At 39.3% G+C, this 13,747-nt stretch overlaps 1 protein-coding gene across 2 annotated transcripts in view; it reads right to left on the reverse strand.

Moving 5' to 3' along the window:
* Positions 1-9,114: 9,114 nt before the first annotated feature.
* Positions 9,115-13,747, reverse strand: part of LOC149147603 (tRNA-splicing endonuclease subunit Sen2-1-like) — an 83,000-nt gene continuing 78,367 nt past the window's right edge. For both annotated transcript variants that reach the window (XM_089446062.1, XM_089446061.1), the window contains exons 3-4: positions 9,783-9,885; positions 9,115-9,660 (exon numbers count right to left, since the gene is read on the reverse strand). In XM_089446062.1, coding sequence (XP_089302188.1) covers positions 9,505-9,660; positions 9,783-9,885 — 259 coding nt within the window. In that variant the 3' untranslated portion in view covers positions 9,115-9,504. The remainder of the gene's footprint in view (positions 9,661-9,782; positions 9,886-13,747) is intronic.

The raw sequence follows: 13,747 nt of genomic DNA on the forward strand, positions 1-13,747 counted from the left end.
GCAGATTTGTAGATAGGTTGAGAAACAAAGGACTCCAACTGCTTAATCTGGGCCCTTGGAAGAAATAAGGATAGATTTAGATAGGAGGGCAGTCGAAAGAAAAATTGTAAAGCAGGGTCTGCAAGTCTAAGTGCACCCTTCCTGAAGTAACAAAAAATGCTAGGTGTATTAGGCTGGGTAGGTAGCCTGGGGTTGCAGAAGCAAGATCACCTTCAGTGTTGGCCTCGACAAGGAAAGCTCATCTCATCCGTGGTAGAGGTAGCAAAGCAGTGTTTTGGTGGCAAAATTCTAGAAGCATGTCTAACTTCCCTTCACTCCCCGTAAAAGTATCTTACTAACATCCCCCTAAAGGACCTTGGGATCTGCCCAACAAGTCCTAACTTCATTTTTGTGAAACATCAAGGTAAATGTTGGTTTTCTTTAATAAAAAGAAGTCACATTTCTTGTGTAAAATCACTTCTCACTCTCATTTACCCCTATGACTAAGTTTTACTTTTGAAACTTAGTCTTCTGTTCCACTTTCACCTCACAAAGCCATATTAACTCCTAATTTCACTTTGTAGCTCCCTAACTGATCCCCATCCCTATTTACCACTAAAATAATATAAAATCCCTAAAAAATATTAAATACCCCCCCCTTTTTGGCACTATAGCCATATGTTTTTAGTCCGGGAAATAGTAGTCCATCTGGGACCACTATTAACCCTTCACGTTCTAAACCCGGGGTTGTTTTAACCTCTGGTTAAAACAATAACCATGGTCCTCCCCTTTGTATAAACACCCAACCCTCTTAGGCGCTCATTATTAATGTTGGCGTTTAAAGCGTTTGATTTAACATTAAACGCCTCTGGCGCGCTTAACCCATAAACCTGCATATCCAATGTTTAACCCCCCATCCTACGAATAAACAAATAAAATAACGGGTGGGTCCCTGCCCTAACCTTCCACCGACTTACCTGTCCCGTCAGTCGTTAGATCTGGCCCGCCCAAGATCTACGGTGGGCGAGTCTTTTCACACGCCAACATGCCGAGGGTTAGCATCCAGGAGATCGACGGTTTTCCCGCCGTACTCCCGCCACGCGTCGCCCTCCCGGGTTAGGCGGAGCCCCCTCCTCCCAAACCGCTTCAGTGCAAAGGCGGTGCGCCCGAAACCGCCAAACTGCCCTCCCCTGGGTGACGTCAGCACCACGTCCTCCGCCTAGTGACGTCATCCTACTGCATCATCTGCCTGCGTCGGCCTCCTGCCACGTCACTGCCACCGTGTACTGCCACGTCATCCGCTGTACTGCTGACATCATCAGCTGATGTCATCCCGCCACATTACCCACCGTACTGGGTCCCACCCGTTGATGTCATGTTGACGTCATCACTCAAAAAGGCGCGAAAGGCGAAAATCATGCTTAGGAAGCCCGTATTCAGATTCTGAGGTAGTTTTTCATGCGCGATATCGCGCATGGCTACGAGAAATGGGCCAAAATGGAAAGCCCCTCATCACGCAGCCCCCAACAAGCCCGAAAGGCGCAGAATGACCCGTTTTTCTTCGCGAAGCATTCAGAAAGGGGCAAACACACTTTTTAAAGCAACAAAAGGCCGAGCACTGCCATGAAGGATCGATGGGACAGTCTAAACCATTCAGGAGATTTTAAAGACTCAAGGATCAGCACCAAAGAGTATCAGGAAGCGGCAGAGAGTATCAGTTCAACAACACCAAATCAGGTGAAATTAAAAACCTTCATCAAAGTCAGCAACGCAGTTAAGGCCATTTAAAAGCCTATCTGGTCAGGATTAGTGCACATTAATGCCAACAAAACATCAGCAACACCAAGTTAGAGGTGGAGATAAAGGAAAAATCACAGTTATTACAGGAGGACTGTACCGGGCTACCTAGGACAGACATTAACTCAGTTTTGATACAGCTGCCCTCAGCGCAGCCCAAAGATATTTTCATGCATTTATTTCTGGATAAGATTAGGTTAAAGTAATCATTTTCTTTCAGACCTGTTTAGGTCGGCTGTAATAGATTAGTTCTTGGATAATTTTTCCTATATATACCAACCCTCTGTATTGTTTAAAGGGTTGGTTGGTTGATAATCCTCATTAGAGACTCGCACTGGATATCGGAGATGTTTTACTTAATCAAAGATTGCTGAAAAGCTTTGGAGAAATGATTGTCTGCACTGTGTCTAATGGTTTGAAGAATTGAATGTGGAATTCTTGTGCTGCTATATGAATCAATAAGTTTTCCTTATCTCTGTTATTTCGATTTCACATATGCTCAAGTCACAGAACAAAGGATTGGCTCAGAACTTGCTTGGTTGCACTCTATGCTCAGTTTCTATGGCTTAATTTTTTCCTCTTGAATTAGGCATAAATATGAATTCTGTTATGGCTCATGTTTGACCTATTTTCATATATGAATGACTGTTATCTAGGAATTCTTAACTGCTCCTAGATAGGGCTCATTTGTCTTCTTGCTGCTAATCTGAATGAGAGATTCTAAATTGCCCCTTATTCCTTAGCCTTTAATCCATCTCTTTTACCTTGAATGATTGTTTCATATGCAACTAGCTTGCTTCATATTCCTTCTTCTGACCAAGAAAACGCACCAGCAGTCCTACTCCTTGACTCCACGCCCAATGGTTCTAAAACTTTCATGTTGTCCGTGCCTCTTTACTTGAAAGCATCATCCTTCCCACCAAAAAACAAAACAAAACCCCTTGAACTCAATAACTAGCCTAAAAATAATATCAACAAAGCTAAATCAAAAAAGAGAGAGCCCTTTCTTATTGCAGGTGGGCTAGAACCTGCAGTCCAAAGATTGGTCTGTGGTTACCTCGGCCGTATCCTTTTGATGTCGACTATAACGACAACCTGAGTGATAACAGTAAGCAATAAGGGAGGAGAGTCCCTCGAAATGCCCATGGCGCTGCCACTTGGTTGCTGGTGGTTTCAATCAAACCACTTTTCGGACCCCCCCATTAACCTTCGGGAGGTCGGGGGGGCAAGGAAGGGGGCGAACATTGTTCCCTGTCGTTGATTTTAGCAGGGATGATCTCATTCGTCGAAAAGCACCATTTCGTTATTACAAGACAACATGTCGATCTTTTATTCGCTATTTAAACCATTATTTTGCTAATTTAACCAAGATTCAAGGATAATAAACAAAACGATTTAGGTGGCATTTTGACTGGCGCGCTCTTTTGAGGATTTTATTTCATTTATTTTCTCTTTAAATACCTTTTATTTTATTCCTCTCTTCATTTTTCATTTTTCTTTCTTTTTCCATTTTTGTAGTTTCTTTTTGTTTTTATTTTTCTTTTCTTGCTATTTTTTCTATTTTTCTTTTCACAAACAAAACAACTTAAAATGAAAGATAATTTACAACATCCCATTGGGATAAATAACTGGATAATCATTCCTTGATCACTATATTTATAGGACACTAATAACAGGTATGGGAGCTCACAATTCATTTATCTAGTTTATATATTCGGGGTGATTGAGTGGTGCAAGGCAGCAGAGTGAATCCTTCTTTGGGTTGGAGCTTGAAAATACTTTAGGGTCGCAGGGTTGTGCTAGCATAAGTTGGAGCTTGTAAAGTGTTGGAGCATCCTTTCAGTGGTAATTGATAAAACTAGGGTTTTGGAGCATCCTTCCAATTGAAGTGTAAAACCAAGGTGTAGGAGCATCCTTTCAAGAGTTGTATCTTCCTAATAAATTGAATGTTTTTTTAGAGTAGTTGGAGCTGAAAATTTTTGTACTCATTCATTATTAGAAAAACATTCAGTGGTTTTTCTCCCGGAAGGGTTTCCACCTTAAAATTTGTTTTGTACTGCTCTTCTAATTTGTTGATGATACTTGTTATATTGTTCATGCTCTAAAATATTTTAATTAACTATTTGTAAGTGAAATATTGATTCACCTCCCTCTCAATATTTCCAACACTCTTCCTACAGGGCTTCTTGTCCATTGGAGCTTCCAGTTAATGCAATCCATTGATGTATATTAAGAGTGTTCAAAGACTGACATTGGCATTAATGACAACACCATTCAATAGGGCCAACTTGACCATTTGGGACATACATGAAACCCAAAACTAATAATTTTCATTTTTATTTTTCATAATTTTTCTTGTTGGACTTGGGAATCCTTTTTGGCATATGGGAATACCTCTCGATGCTACACAAAAATTAACACATATTATACCTCCAAGGCATTTGAGAGCTTTGAAAAGAAAACATAAATCAAGAGGGAGCTAATAGTTTCATAAAACCCGCAGTAAAATGGGGTTGCAAAGGAGAAGAATCGATCATCATAGGGACTATTAAGGCCATGATACATGGCGACTTGCCAATGTTTCTTTGGGCAAAGACATGCAATGCCACAATATGTATCGAAAACCAATGTCCTCACATGATCTTGGAGGACAAGACACCAAATGAGACATTCACTTATATAAAGCTAGAGGTGAATCATTTTAACATTTACTTCTCCAATTTATACCCATGTCCAAGTAGAGAAGAGGGCAAAGTTATAGTCTTCTAGCATAAAGGGTTTATTACAATGAGATTTCAAACACTTACATAGTCTATATTTAAGAGTAGACAAAGGCAATAGTGATCCAAGGTGTAAAATTTGACGAACACTTTGCAACCAAGAAGTCCCATGAGTCTGGTGACAAAGAATGAAGAGTCAGAAGCTTCGAAGATTGAGCTAGGCCCACCACTAATTTCTAGGGAATTACAACGACTTTCAAGTGAAGAAAGGGAGATAGAAGTCGCTTATGCTTTTGACAAGACACCTCCATGGTTCACTCAATCATTAAGGTATATATAGGAGCATGTTGAGAGTCCTAGAAGCACATTTAGAGAGAGCATACCTTCAAAGAAATTTCCGCATTATATGGCACTAACGAGCAACATTCTACATTTTGAGCCTTCCAATTTTTAGAACGCAACGAACTAATAGGTGCGGTGGTTCGATGGGATGCCATAGTGGAGAAGTACACTTCCATCTTGAAGAATGATGTTTGAGACATATTATCAAGATTAGAGAGAAAGTCAGTTGTAAGTTCTAGGTGGCTCTATAGGATCAAACATGTTGGAAAGGGAGACATTGAGAAGTCCAAAGCATGGTTTGTGATGAAAGAGTTCTCCCAAAGACGGGTGGACTACAAGGAGACATTTGTCCAATCATCAAATACACTTCCACTAGAGTTGTTACATCTTTGGCTTCATTTATGGGATATATAATATATCAAATGGGTGTGAAGTGAACTTCCTTTCATAAGATCAATGAGGAATAAGTGTGCACCTTGGGGCTTTAAATTATGTAGGAAGGAGAACCATGTTTGTTTTGTAGTGACACTTTTAGTAAGCTCATGGTGGAACAAAGGTGGAAGCATTGGGTAGCAACAAAACATGTGCTCAAGTATTTGAGAGGCACAGTGAAGTATGCTTTGAGATTCTTGAAGATGGTGAAGTGGCATGCAATGCAATAACCAAAAAAAGCACCTCAAAGTGATACTTTAACTTAGGATTAGCAATGGTATCCTAGTTCAATAAGAAGCAAACTTCCATAGCACTTAGCTTAGCAAAAAGCAAAGACCACTTCATATGAAACATGAAAGAAGGGAGCAATGAAGCTTCAAAATATTTCCACAGATCCGCAAATACTTGAGAAAATTGAATTTGGATTGGTGCAAAATTCCCTCCTCACTAAGAGGGAGTGTTGAGAATTATAGCTCGCATAGATACTTCTACACAGATTCATTGTGAATGTTCAAAATATTTTTGTTAATTTGATTTCAAAAGGTAATTCAGTTTTTTCTAAAGCAATTTTTTTTAAAGCAATATATTTTATAATTCATTTTAGCAAAATAATTGAAAGCCATATATTTAACAATTGAATCTAAAAATGTATATCATGCATGACTTGGACTAAGAGTGATCTTGAAAATAAATTCTCAATTAAAAGTATAAAGGCAAGGCAGAGGCTTTCGACACACATAAACAATTGAACAAGTTAAACGACTAAAAAAGAGTAGGCAGTTAGAAAAGAGGCATTTATGAATAATGCACAACTTTGTACAATCATATGTTAGTATGTATAGCCATAAGTACACTCGTAAAACATTTGTACAAGGTTGTTGTATGACATCTATATAGTTTGTACAGTGGAGAATTGATGTTTCTGGAATTTTTCCCAACAAGTGTATCTTTCAAGCAACATGTAGAAGCTCAAGTTCGAGGTGATTTCGATCACTGTGCAATTATGTTTTTTCGTGGACAATGAGTGGATGTTTCCTTATAATTTTTTCAAAAAATGAAAAGTTGATTTGGAGAAATCACTACCTGTGTATGCTTGAAATGGTTCTTATGTTTCCACCTAAATCACATGACACGAGGACATGAGACACAGAGGACACGTAAATACAAGTATTCGACAAGAGACACAGTGGCCCCAAAAACAGGACACGAGGGACACATTTTATATCTATATATATATATATATATATATATAACACTGAAATATAGTTTCTGAGACATATTAAGTTACTGAAATGTAGTATTAGTTTATTAATTTATTACATCAATGATGTTCAATGGTTCATTGTTCACAGTTCAATGTTCATTCTTGAATCTTCGCGTTATTAACTTATTAACAGTTGTACAAGGCTACAAGCACATAAGAAACTACTAACTAAAAATTTAGAAGAACTTAGATATTAAAACGATAAAATGCGGATTTTCCATTAAGTCATCATAATCAAAATGTATTACATAGATACAGAGGGAACGCCACTAGAAAATAAAAAATAGTAGATACAAAATAAGTCGGAATATCATAGTTCAAAACATGATATGTTCCTTGAAGTACGATTAGGCTCAGAACATCAAGGGTGGAACAAACACTGGCCAACGACAGCAGCCTCCGATGCATTATAATGGCAAGTCTAATAAAGTCGTGACAACAAAATGGGAATAAACATGGCAGTGTGAACCATCGTAAATTGTAATATTGTTATGACAAAGTAATGTAACTCGACTACCTCGCATAACTCAGTTACACGACAATTGCCCTCTGTTTGTTTGGTTTTCTGATATTACAAATTATACAAGAATTTGGAAAATGCTTACCTGGCCCCACACAAACAATGACCAGCAAACAAACAATGGCTAGTGACTCAACGAGCAAACAAAGAAACTCCAACGAGATGACAACGACTTCAGCGAGTTTTGACAACAAAAATCATCGAAAAAAACGAAAAAATGAACCTTGCGTGGGATTTATGAGTGATTTTTCGTGGGACCCTTGTCATAAGAAGAAAAAAGGTTAAGGCACATTTTCGCCACGTTGAACACACTTGTCTCAATTGGAGGACATGTTCAAAACTGTGTTGGACACATTTTAGGTCGTATTTCGTGTCCGACACATGAATAATAGGACACATGACCCTAGGGGACGTGTCCTGTGACTTAGGTTTTCACTATTTATTTTTTTGCTATTGTTTGATTGATGCTATTGTCTGAAATTTAATTTCGGCGTTAATCAAATCCAACAATCTATTTTTTTTTCTATTGAGACCATAAGGACATTAATTACCTATGACTTGAATTTTCACTATAGTTGGTTACATTTCCAAATTCATGGTTTCTCCAAACATTAAACACTAGACAACGACCGAGAGGATACATGGGTATGTAAAAAGAACATCATATTTTCACATCCTTTATAACAGAAGGGCTGATTTTCAGTTAATAAGGCATTCAAATTCAAATAGCATAGGATTAGTGGATGCTAAAAAATCTACAAAAAAAAATATGCTTTCAGCCTTGGTGCAAATGCAATGTCCTAATTTCCACTGGAGTACAAGATAGTGGTGAAAGGGAAATGCGAGGGAAATTGGCTAAGAGGAGGGACGCTCACTAATATGCAACTTCAGCAAGCCAACATAACCACTCTTCATTGTGATTATTAATCTTTTAAAAATGGCAAACAATCATGCATTCCATGAGTGCACTAAAACATTTGGAAGTCAATGTTAAATGAAGATTTGACTTGCAATATTGCGTGACAACAAAACATGAACATTCTCCCCAAACCTCTCGGTCCGAAGAAGTTAGTATTCAAAGATAAAGTTGGTGTATTTTCCAAAATGACCATCAAAAGTAAAAGGTTAGAATGGGTTAGAATATAACTTTCTAATGGTCAATATTGATGGTATGCATTGGGTGTGCTTTTTCTCTCAAATGATCGTGTTAGGTTATGTTATGTATTAATAACATCATAATAATTTTGACTCGTGGGCATTGCATAAGTTATTGAGCATGCATCTCTTTCCTCCCCTTAAAAGAACATTACATCATCAAATAAGATGAAATTAGTAGAGGAGAGGGGCAGAACGCAACGTAACTTCAGGGGTATATAGGAATACGAGGCACCATTCTAAACTTTAAATTTTTTCAACATATGCATTGGAGTGTTCCTTAAACAGCTCATTTTAGTTCACAATGAAGTACACTATTCATTGATTGATATACAAGTCATGAGGTGGGTTTGACTTGAAAGGGAATTTAGAATTTGAAAATAACTTTAGGGGTATATAGGAATACAAGGCACCATTCTAAACTTCAAATTTTTTCAACATATGCATTAGAGTGTTCCTTGAGCAGCTCATTTTAGTTCACAATTAAATACACTAATCGTTGATTGATATACGAGTCATGAGGTGGATTTGACTTGAAAGGGAATTTGGAATTTAAAAATATTAAATTTATTTCAAAATTGTAGGAGTTTTGTTATAAATATTTTTAAACATGTATAAATATTATTTTAACATAAATGCCTTTGATAATCACATGCACATAAAGGAACTTTTATGAGCTACTTATCATAGCTAGTTTTCCAAAATGTTTTTAAATTAATACAAGACTGGAGCCCACCACCACAACTCCTGTCACAACTATTGCACCCCGCTCAACTTCTGGCTGCACTCCCCTACGTTCTCTCTTCCATTTTTTAGCTTTTCTGCCAAAACATTTCTGCGTGGATTTCTGATAGATTATCAAAGGTTAGGTGCTAACAAAGCATCCCATCACATATTGGACATCATTTTTCAAACCTGATATCATTGCAACTAGTGGCATCCATGCATCTGATAAGACGTACATGCTGTGAGTGTTTGTGACAAAACTGCATCCAGCTAACCGTTCACCTTCAAGGTATATTAGTTTAGCCTATAAGTGGCATCCATGCATCTCACAAGATGTACATGCTGTGACAAAGCTGCAACTAGCTAATCTTTCATGGATAGGAAAATTTCTTTGGAATTTCTTCCAAGTACTACAATTACTTCTGAATTGTAATTGTAGATATTTCAAATAATCTGAATTCTTCTGTAGATATTTTAAATTCTAAGTGATAATAAAAAACATCGAAAACCCTTGAATGGATTCACACCACAAATTTAAGACAAAATGGAATTCCAAAGAGGGACGTTAGTTACGTTTTATCTTTCCCCGATTGGGGATCCTCTCGATGCTTCTCTGCAATCCATCTTCTAATTTCAAATTCTTCCACATAGTAATCATCCAAACATGTCGGAGATGTTTCCTCAATTTTATTGCCTCTTGGCACTATACTTAAGACCAATAATGTCTGCAGAATCACCACAGCTAAATAAGAAAAAATTTCAACGACGAAGTTGATTCCTTAAGTTAGTCAAATAAGAAGCACAAAAACTAACGTTGGAAATACAAGGAAAACGGGAAATGCAGTACCTTCGCAACACTGCCACAAAGGCGAAGTGTAGACTGCCAATCAGACCATGTTGTTAGTCGAGCTTGTCTGACATCACTTTCAGAGGATATAATCACTGCATACCTGTCCAATGAAAATATTTACTAGAAACAATTTAGTTTAACAATATAGATTTATAAATAGAACACACCTAAAGACAACTAAATGGTTCAGTATTCTGACTGTAGGCATTACTCTAAGCTTGTAGAAGAATGTAAATTGTAATTACTAGTACATTTGTTAACATTTGAGGATGCTCCAAAATAAAAACATGAAAAAGCAGGAGCTTGCATGCTTTGATATTACAAGAAAAGCAGTGATTGAAAATGTAATGAGAAACCATCTATTGATTGTGATTTCGCGAAAGTGCAGATTGGAAGAGCATATGTGCAGAATTGACACAGTTGTGACCACTCACAATGTCATCTCTAGTACGGTTCAGTTCTGGTACACATAAAATTCTGGTGCAGGAGCATTCTGGTGTAGGACCTGTTACCGACCACTTTGTGAGTGATATCCCCATGAGAAATTTTTCTCCGTGATGAGCCTCAGCCGCAACCAGCAGCCCCTTGATGCCTCCTACTAGCTCGTTGTGCAATTTCTCTACCACCCGAGCCAGCCATGTAGTTCCTCACCCACCTATATTGATCGTATGTTTGAAGGTGGGCCTCCCGAATCTAAAGGTATGTCTTGTCATTTGATAATTGAGTATTGGGTTTACTTAACATGGATACTTTTGGGTATGGATTGATAGGGGGTTTTGGTGGAAAGACTAGGCTTAGTTTGTACTCGAATCCTTGGTCTCTTTTGGTTGTTACCCTTGGATCTTAGTCCCGTGGGATCTCTTTTATTGACCATTAGGTTCCAGGGTGGTACTACTAGGGAAACCCCGACTTTCGATGCGTGGTCCCACTCCTCTACCTGCACATATTACTCCATTTCCACTCATTATACCCCATTCATCATTTCTCCCACCCAGATCCACATTCCCATTCTGGGTCCACATAAGGTTAGCCTCCCTATCCCATTGCCCCCACCTTGGGTCAGGCCTAGAATGATGCCTCGAAGGTTGAAGCAACTAAAAAAAGAAAAAAAAACATAATTGCCCACATTTAACAGGAAATTGTACCACAAAATGCAAAAGAAGGGCAAGACAAAAATAGTTAGCACATGGGCAAAAGCTAATACATGAGCTCTACCCCATCCATGGCCATCACCCTGGTTCCATAGGCCCTAGATGAGCCTCCTTTATCATTCAGGAACCCATGATTATCCCAACCCCTGGAAGGCAATGAACCGCCCTATCTCAAAGGGGGTAATCACCGCTATATTATACACATCATGCTCTTGTCTTTTGAGCCTCGATCAGTTAATTAAAGAAAATTCATAAAGGGCAAAGGGCATATAAAGAAGGGTGTAAAAATCAAGGTCGGGGCACCTCATGTACCACGACTACTCCCTCCTATACATTACATACCCAGGTGTGGGCTTCCCCTTATCTAGCTACCCCTATGTCCCATTATGTGGCCCAGGGTTGCGCCTCTCATTCCCTATTCCATCTCACCTATTTGTCACTTGCCACCCCCATTAGAAGGATGTACCTTGGACATACTATCCCCTCTAAGGGTTGAAACCACCTATTAAGGTACTTGGCTAATCCCCTTTGGAGCTTGGAGACACCAGCACATGCCAAAGCCCCACTACGGAAGGGCATGTCATTATGAAGTGCCCACTTTGCTATCCATGATTTGTGAGCTCTCTTACCCGATTATTTTAATGACTGATTATAATGGAAGCCTAGGGGGCGCATTGGATCTTATGCAGGATTACAGGTCGTTTCCATTTGGGTTTGGCTTCCCTCTATGGGATCCTAATCCCCAGAGGTCCACATTGGCACATGAAGGGTGTGCATAGAGAGCCATGGGCCTCCATAGCAGCAGACAGTAGTCCACAGATCTTTATGGATGTTCAAAGACTACTAGCAATCCACTTTCAAGACGATGGTGATAGGCTTTGTACACTATGCCCAACAGGGCCCCACAAGAGCCCCACACTCTTGGCAGGTGTCCTAGCACTTGTACGATGTCATGGCAGCATTTATTCCACCACTTGGACCACTACAGAGGATCTACAGACATGGAGACCCATGGGGTCATTGATGTGCCCTCAGACCCACTAGGAGCACCAAAGGTCTTATGCTTGGAGAACAAGGGGCCACCCCCTTGTCCATCATATTCTGAGGAATTTATTCCTCAATATGGCACTTCAGAATGTTATTGAGCCTTTGGAGGGCCCTACGACATGCATACATCATTATTTGGCCCCTTATGAGGCTTGTTTTTACATTATGAGCTAGTATGGTGGGCTTGTCACCTTTAGGGGTTATTATTTGCACATTATTTTATCTTTAGGTGCCCATAGACTAATTCGAACTCATTAGGAGGCTATATATTGATGTTAGATACATTCATTTGTATCATCACTTGACTTGGGATCTCTCTAATCATAGATAATTTTCGCACTTTTTCCTTCGTGGATATTTTTGGAGATGGATGAATTTTGATTTATGGATTTGGGCTATTTCTCGTCTTGTAGCTTTATTGTGCAAACAAATCGCTAGTTGGATATACTCTATAACGTTGTAAGTGACTTTTATTGTTATTATTCTTGTCGTTGCATACTGCTAAAATTAGGGCTAGTTGTTGCATTATTGAAATGTGGAATTGAGCATGTTTTAGCTATGTAAATGTATGGCCCAATGTTATATGAATGAAATGTCCTAGAGATTATTTATCTCGAGAAGCTTACATCATTTGCTTTGAAGTGTAAATGCTTGAAGGTCACTTTTCTTTTCTTTCTCTCAACATTGGACGAAGTTGACTTTCCGGGCCTCCTTGATCAAGAAACCAAGTTCTTACTCATCAGTGATCACCATCCTTGACTCCATATCCCCACGTGAATTAGGCACTGATACCTAAGAAGGGTGATCATTTTAACCTTCCTTTTACCAATTTTCCCCTTTTTCCCCAAGTCTAACCCCATTAGGTCAGCTAGGGCATCAATTTCTCGGGAATTGACCCAAGGAAAAATTTCGATCTCCTCTAGGATATTGCGTTGGTGGGTCCCCTCTCTCTTCCAAATTTCATGCAATTTTGATGATGGAATCTCCGGAAATCCCAAGCCTTAGCTTTAGGACCAAATTTTGGCTAGGCATCCCCAAGGCTAGACCTCAATAGGATCAATTCAACCTTTTGAAGTAAATATTCTTGCTTGCTTCTTTCCTCTCACCTTGTCAAGGATAAGAACATCATTGGCTACTACATTCCATCCCCAAACCTGAGCTAGGTCCACTTGGCCCCGTGTGGTCCCACTTCTCAATAAAGACTATTTGTCAAAGACCATTTGGGAATCCAAGTTTCCAAGGATTATAGGGATTGAGAAACTCCTTTATAAGCCTACCCTTTCTCCCTCAAACCTCCAATCCCCACACCTTACTCTTGGTGAACCAAGTCCCTTGTTTAAAGAGCAAGCAAATTCCATTCATCACTCCATCCTTGGGAAAGGGTTTTCAGGGTCACTCCTCACCTCTCCATTGACATCTATTTTACAAAGTGATCCCTACACTACTGGGACTCCTCCCATTGGTGAAAGTCCGTAAAGCGCAGGGAGACTTAGCTGTGGTGATAGTGGGCTAAGCCTCCACCGTTGCCCTTGACCTAGCAGTTGCCCTCTTAGGAACCCCTTTTAGGTCTGCTGCTGGTTTGAGCGGTAACAGGACCAATTTAGCATAGGAGCTGATTTGGCCTGGAGGTGGCATAGTATGGACTTCTGATGTGGATGTGGATGTTGGGTGAAGTTTGGCTTGCTCAAAAATGACCATTGGCTTGTTCAGGTTTGATTACTGGTTAGTTGGGCATCTGCCATATTTCATGGAGGGTGCATGGAA

Source organism: Pinus tabuliformis, chromosome 9 (genome assembly GCF_031772625.1).
Source record: "Pinus tabuliformis cultivar Carrire ecotype Pingquan chromosome 9, CPIR1, whole genome shotgun sequence".
NCBI classification, from domain to species: domain Eukaryota; kingdom Viridiplantae; phylum Streptophyta; class Pinopsida; order Pinales; family Pinaceae; genus Pinus; species Pinus tabuliformis.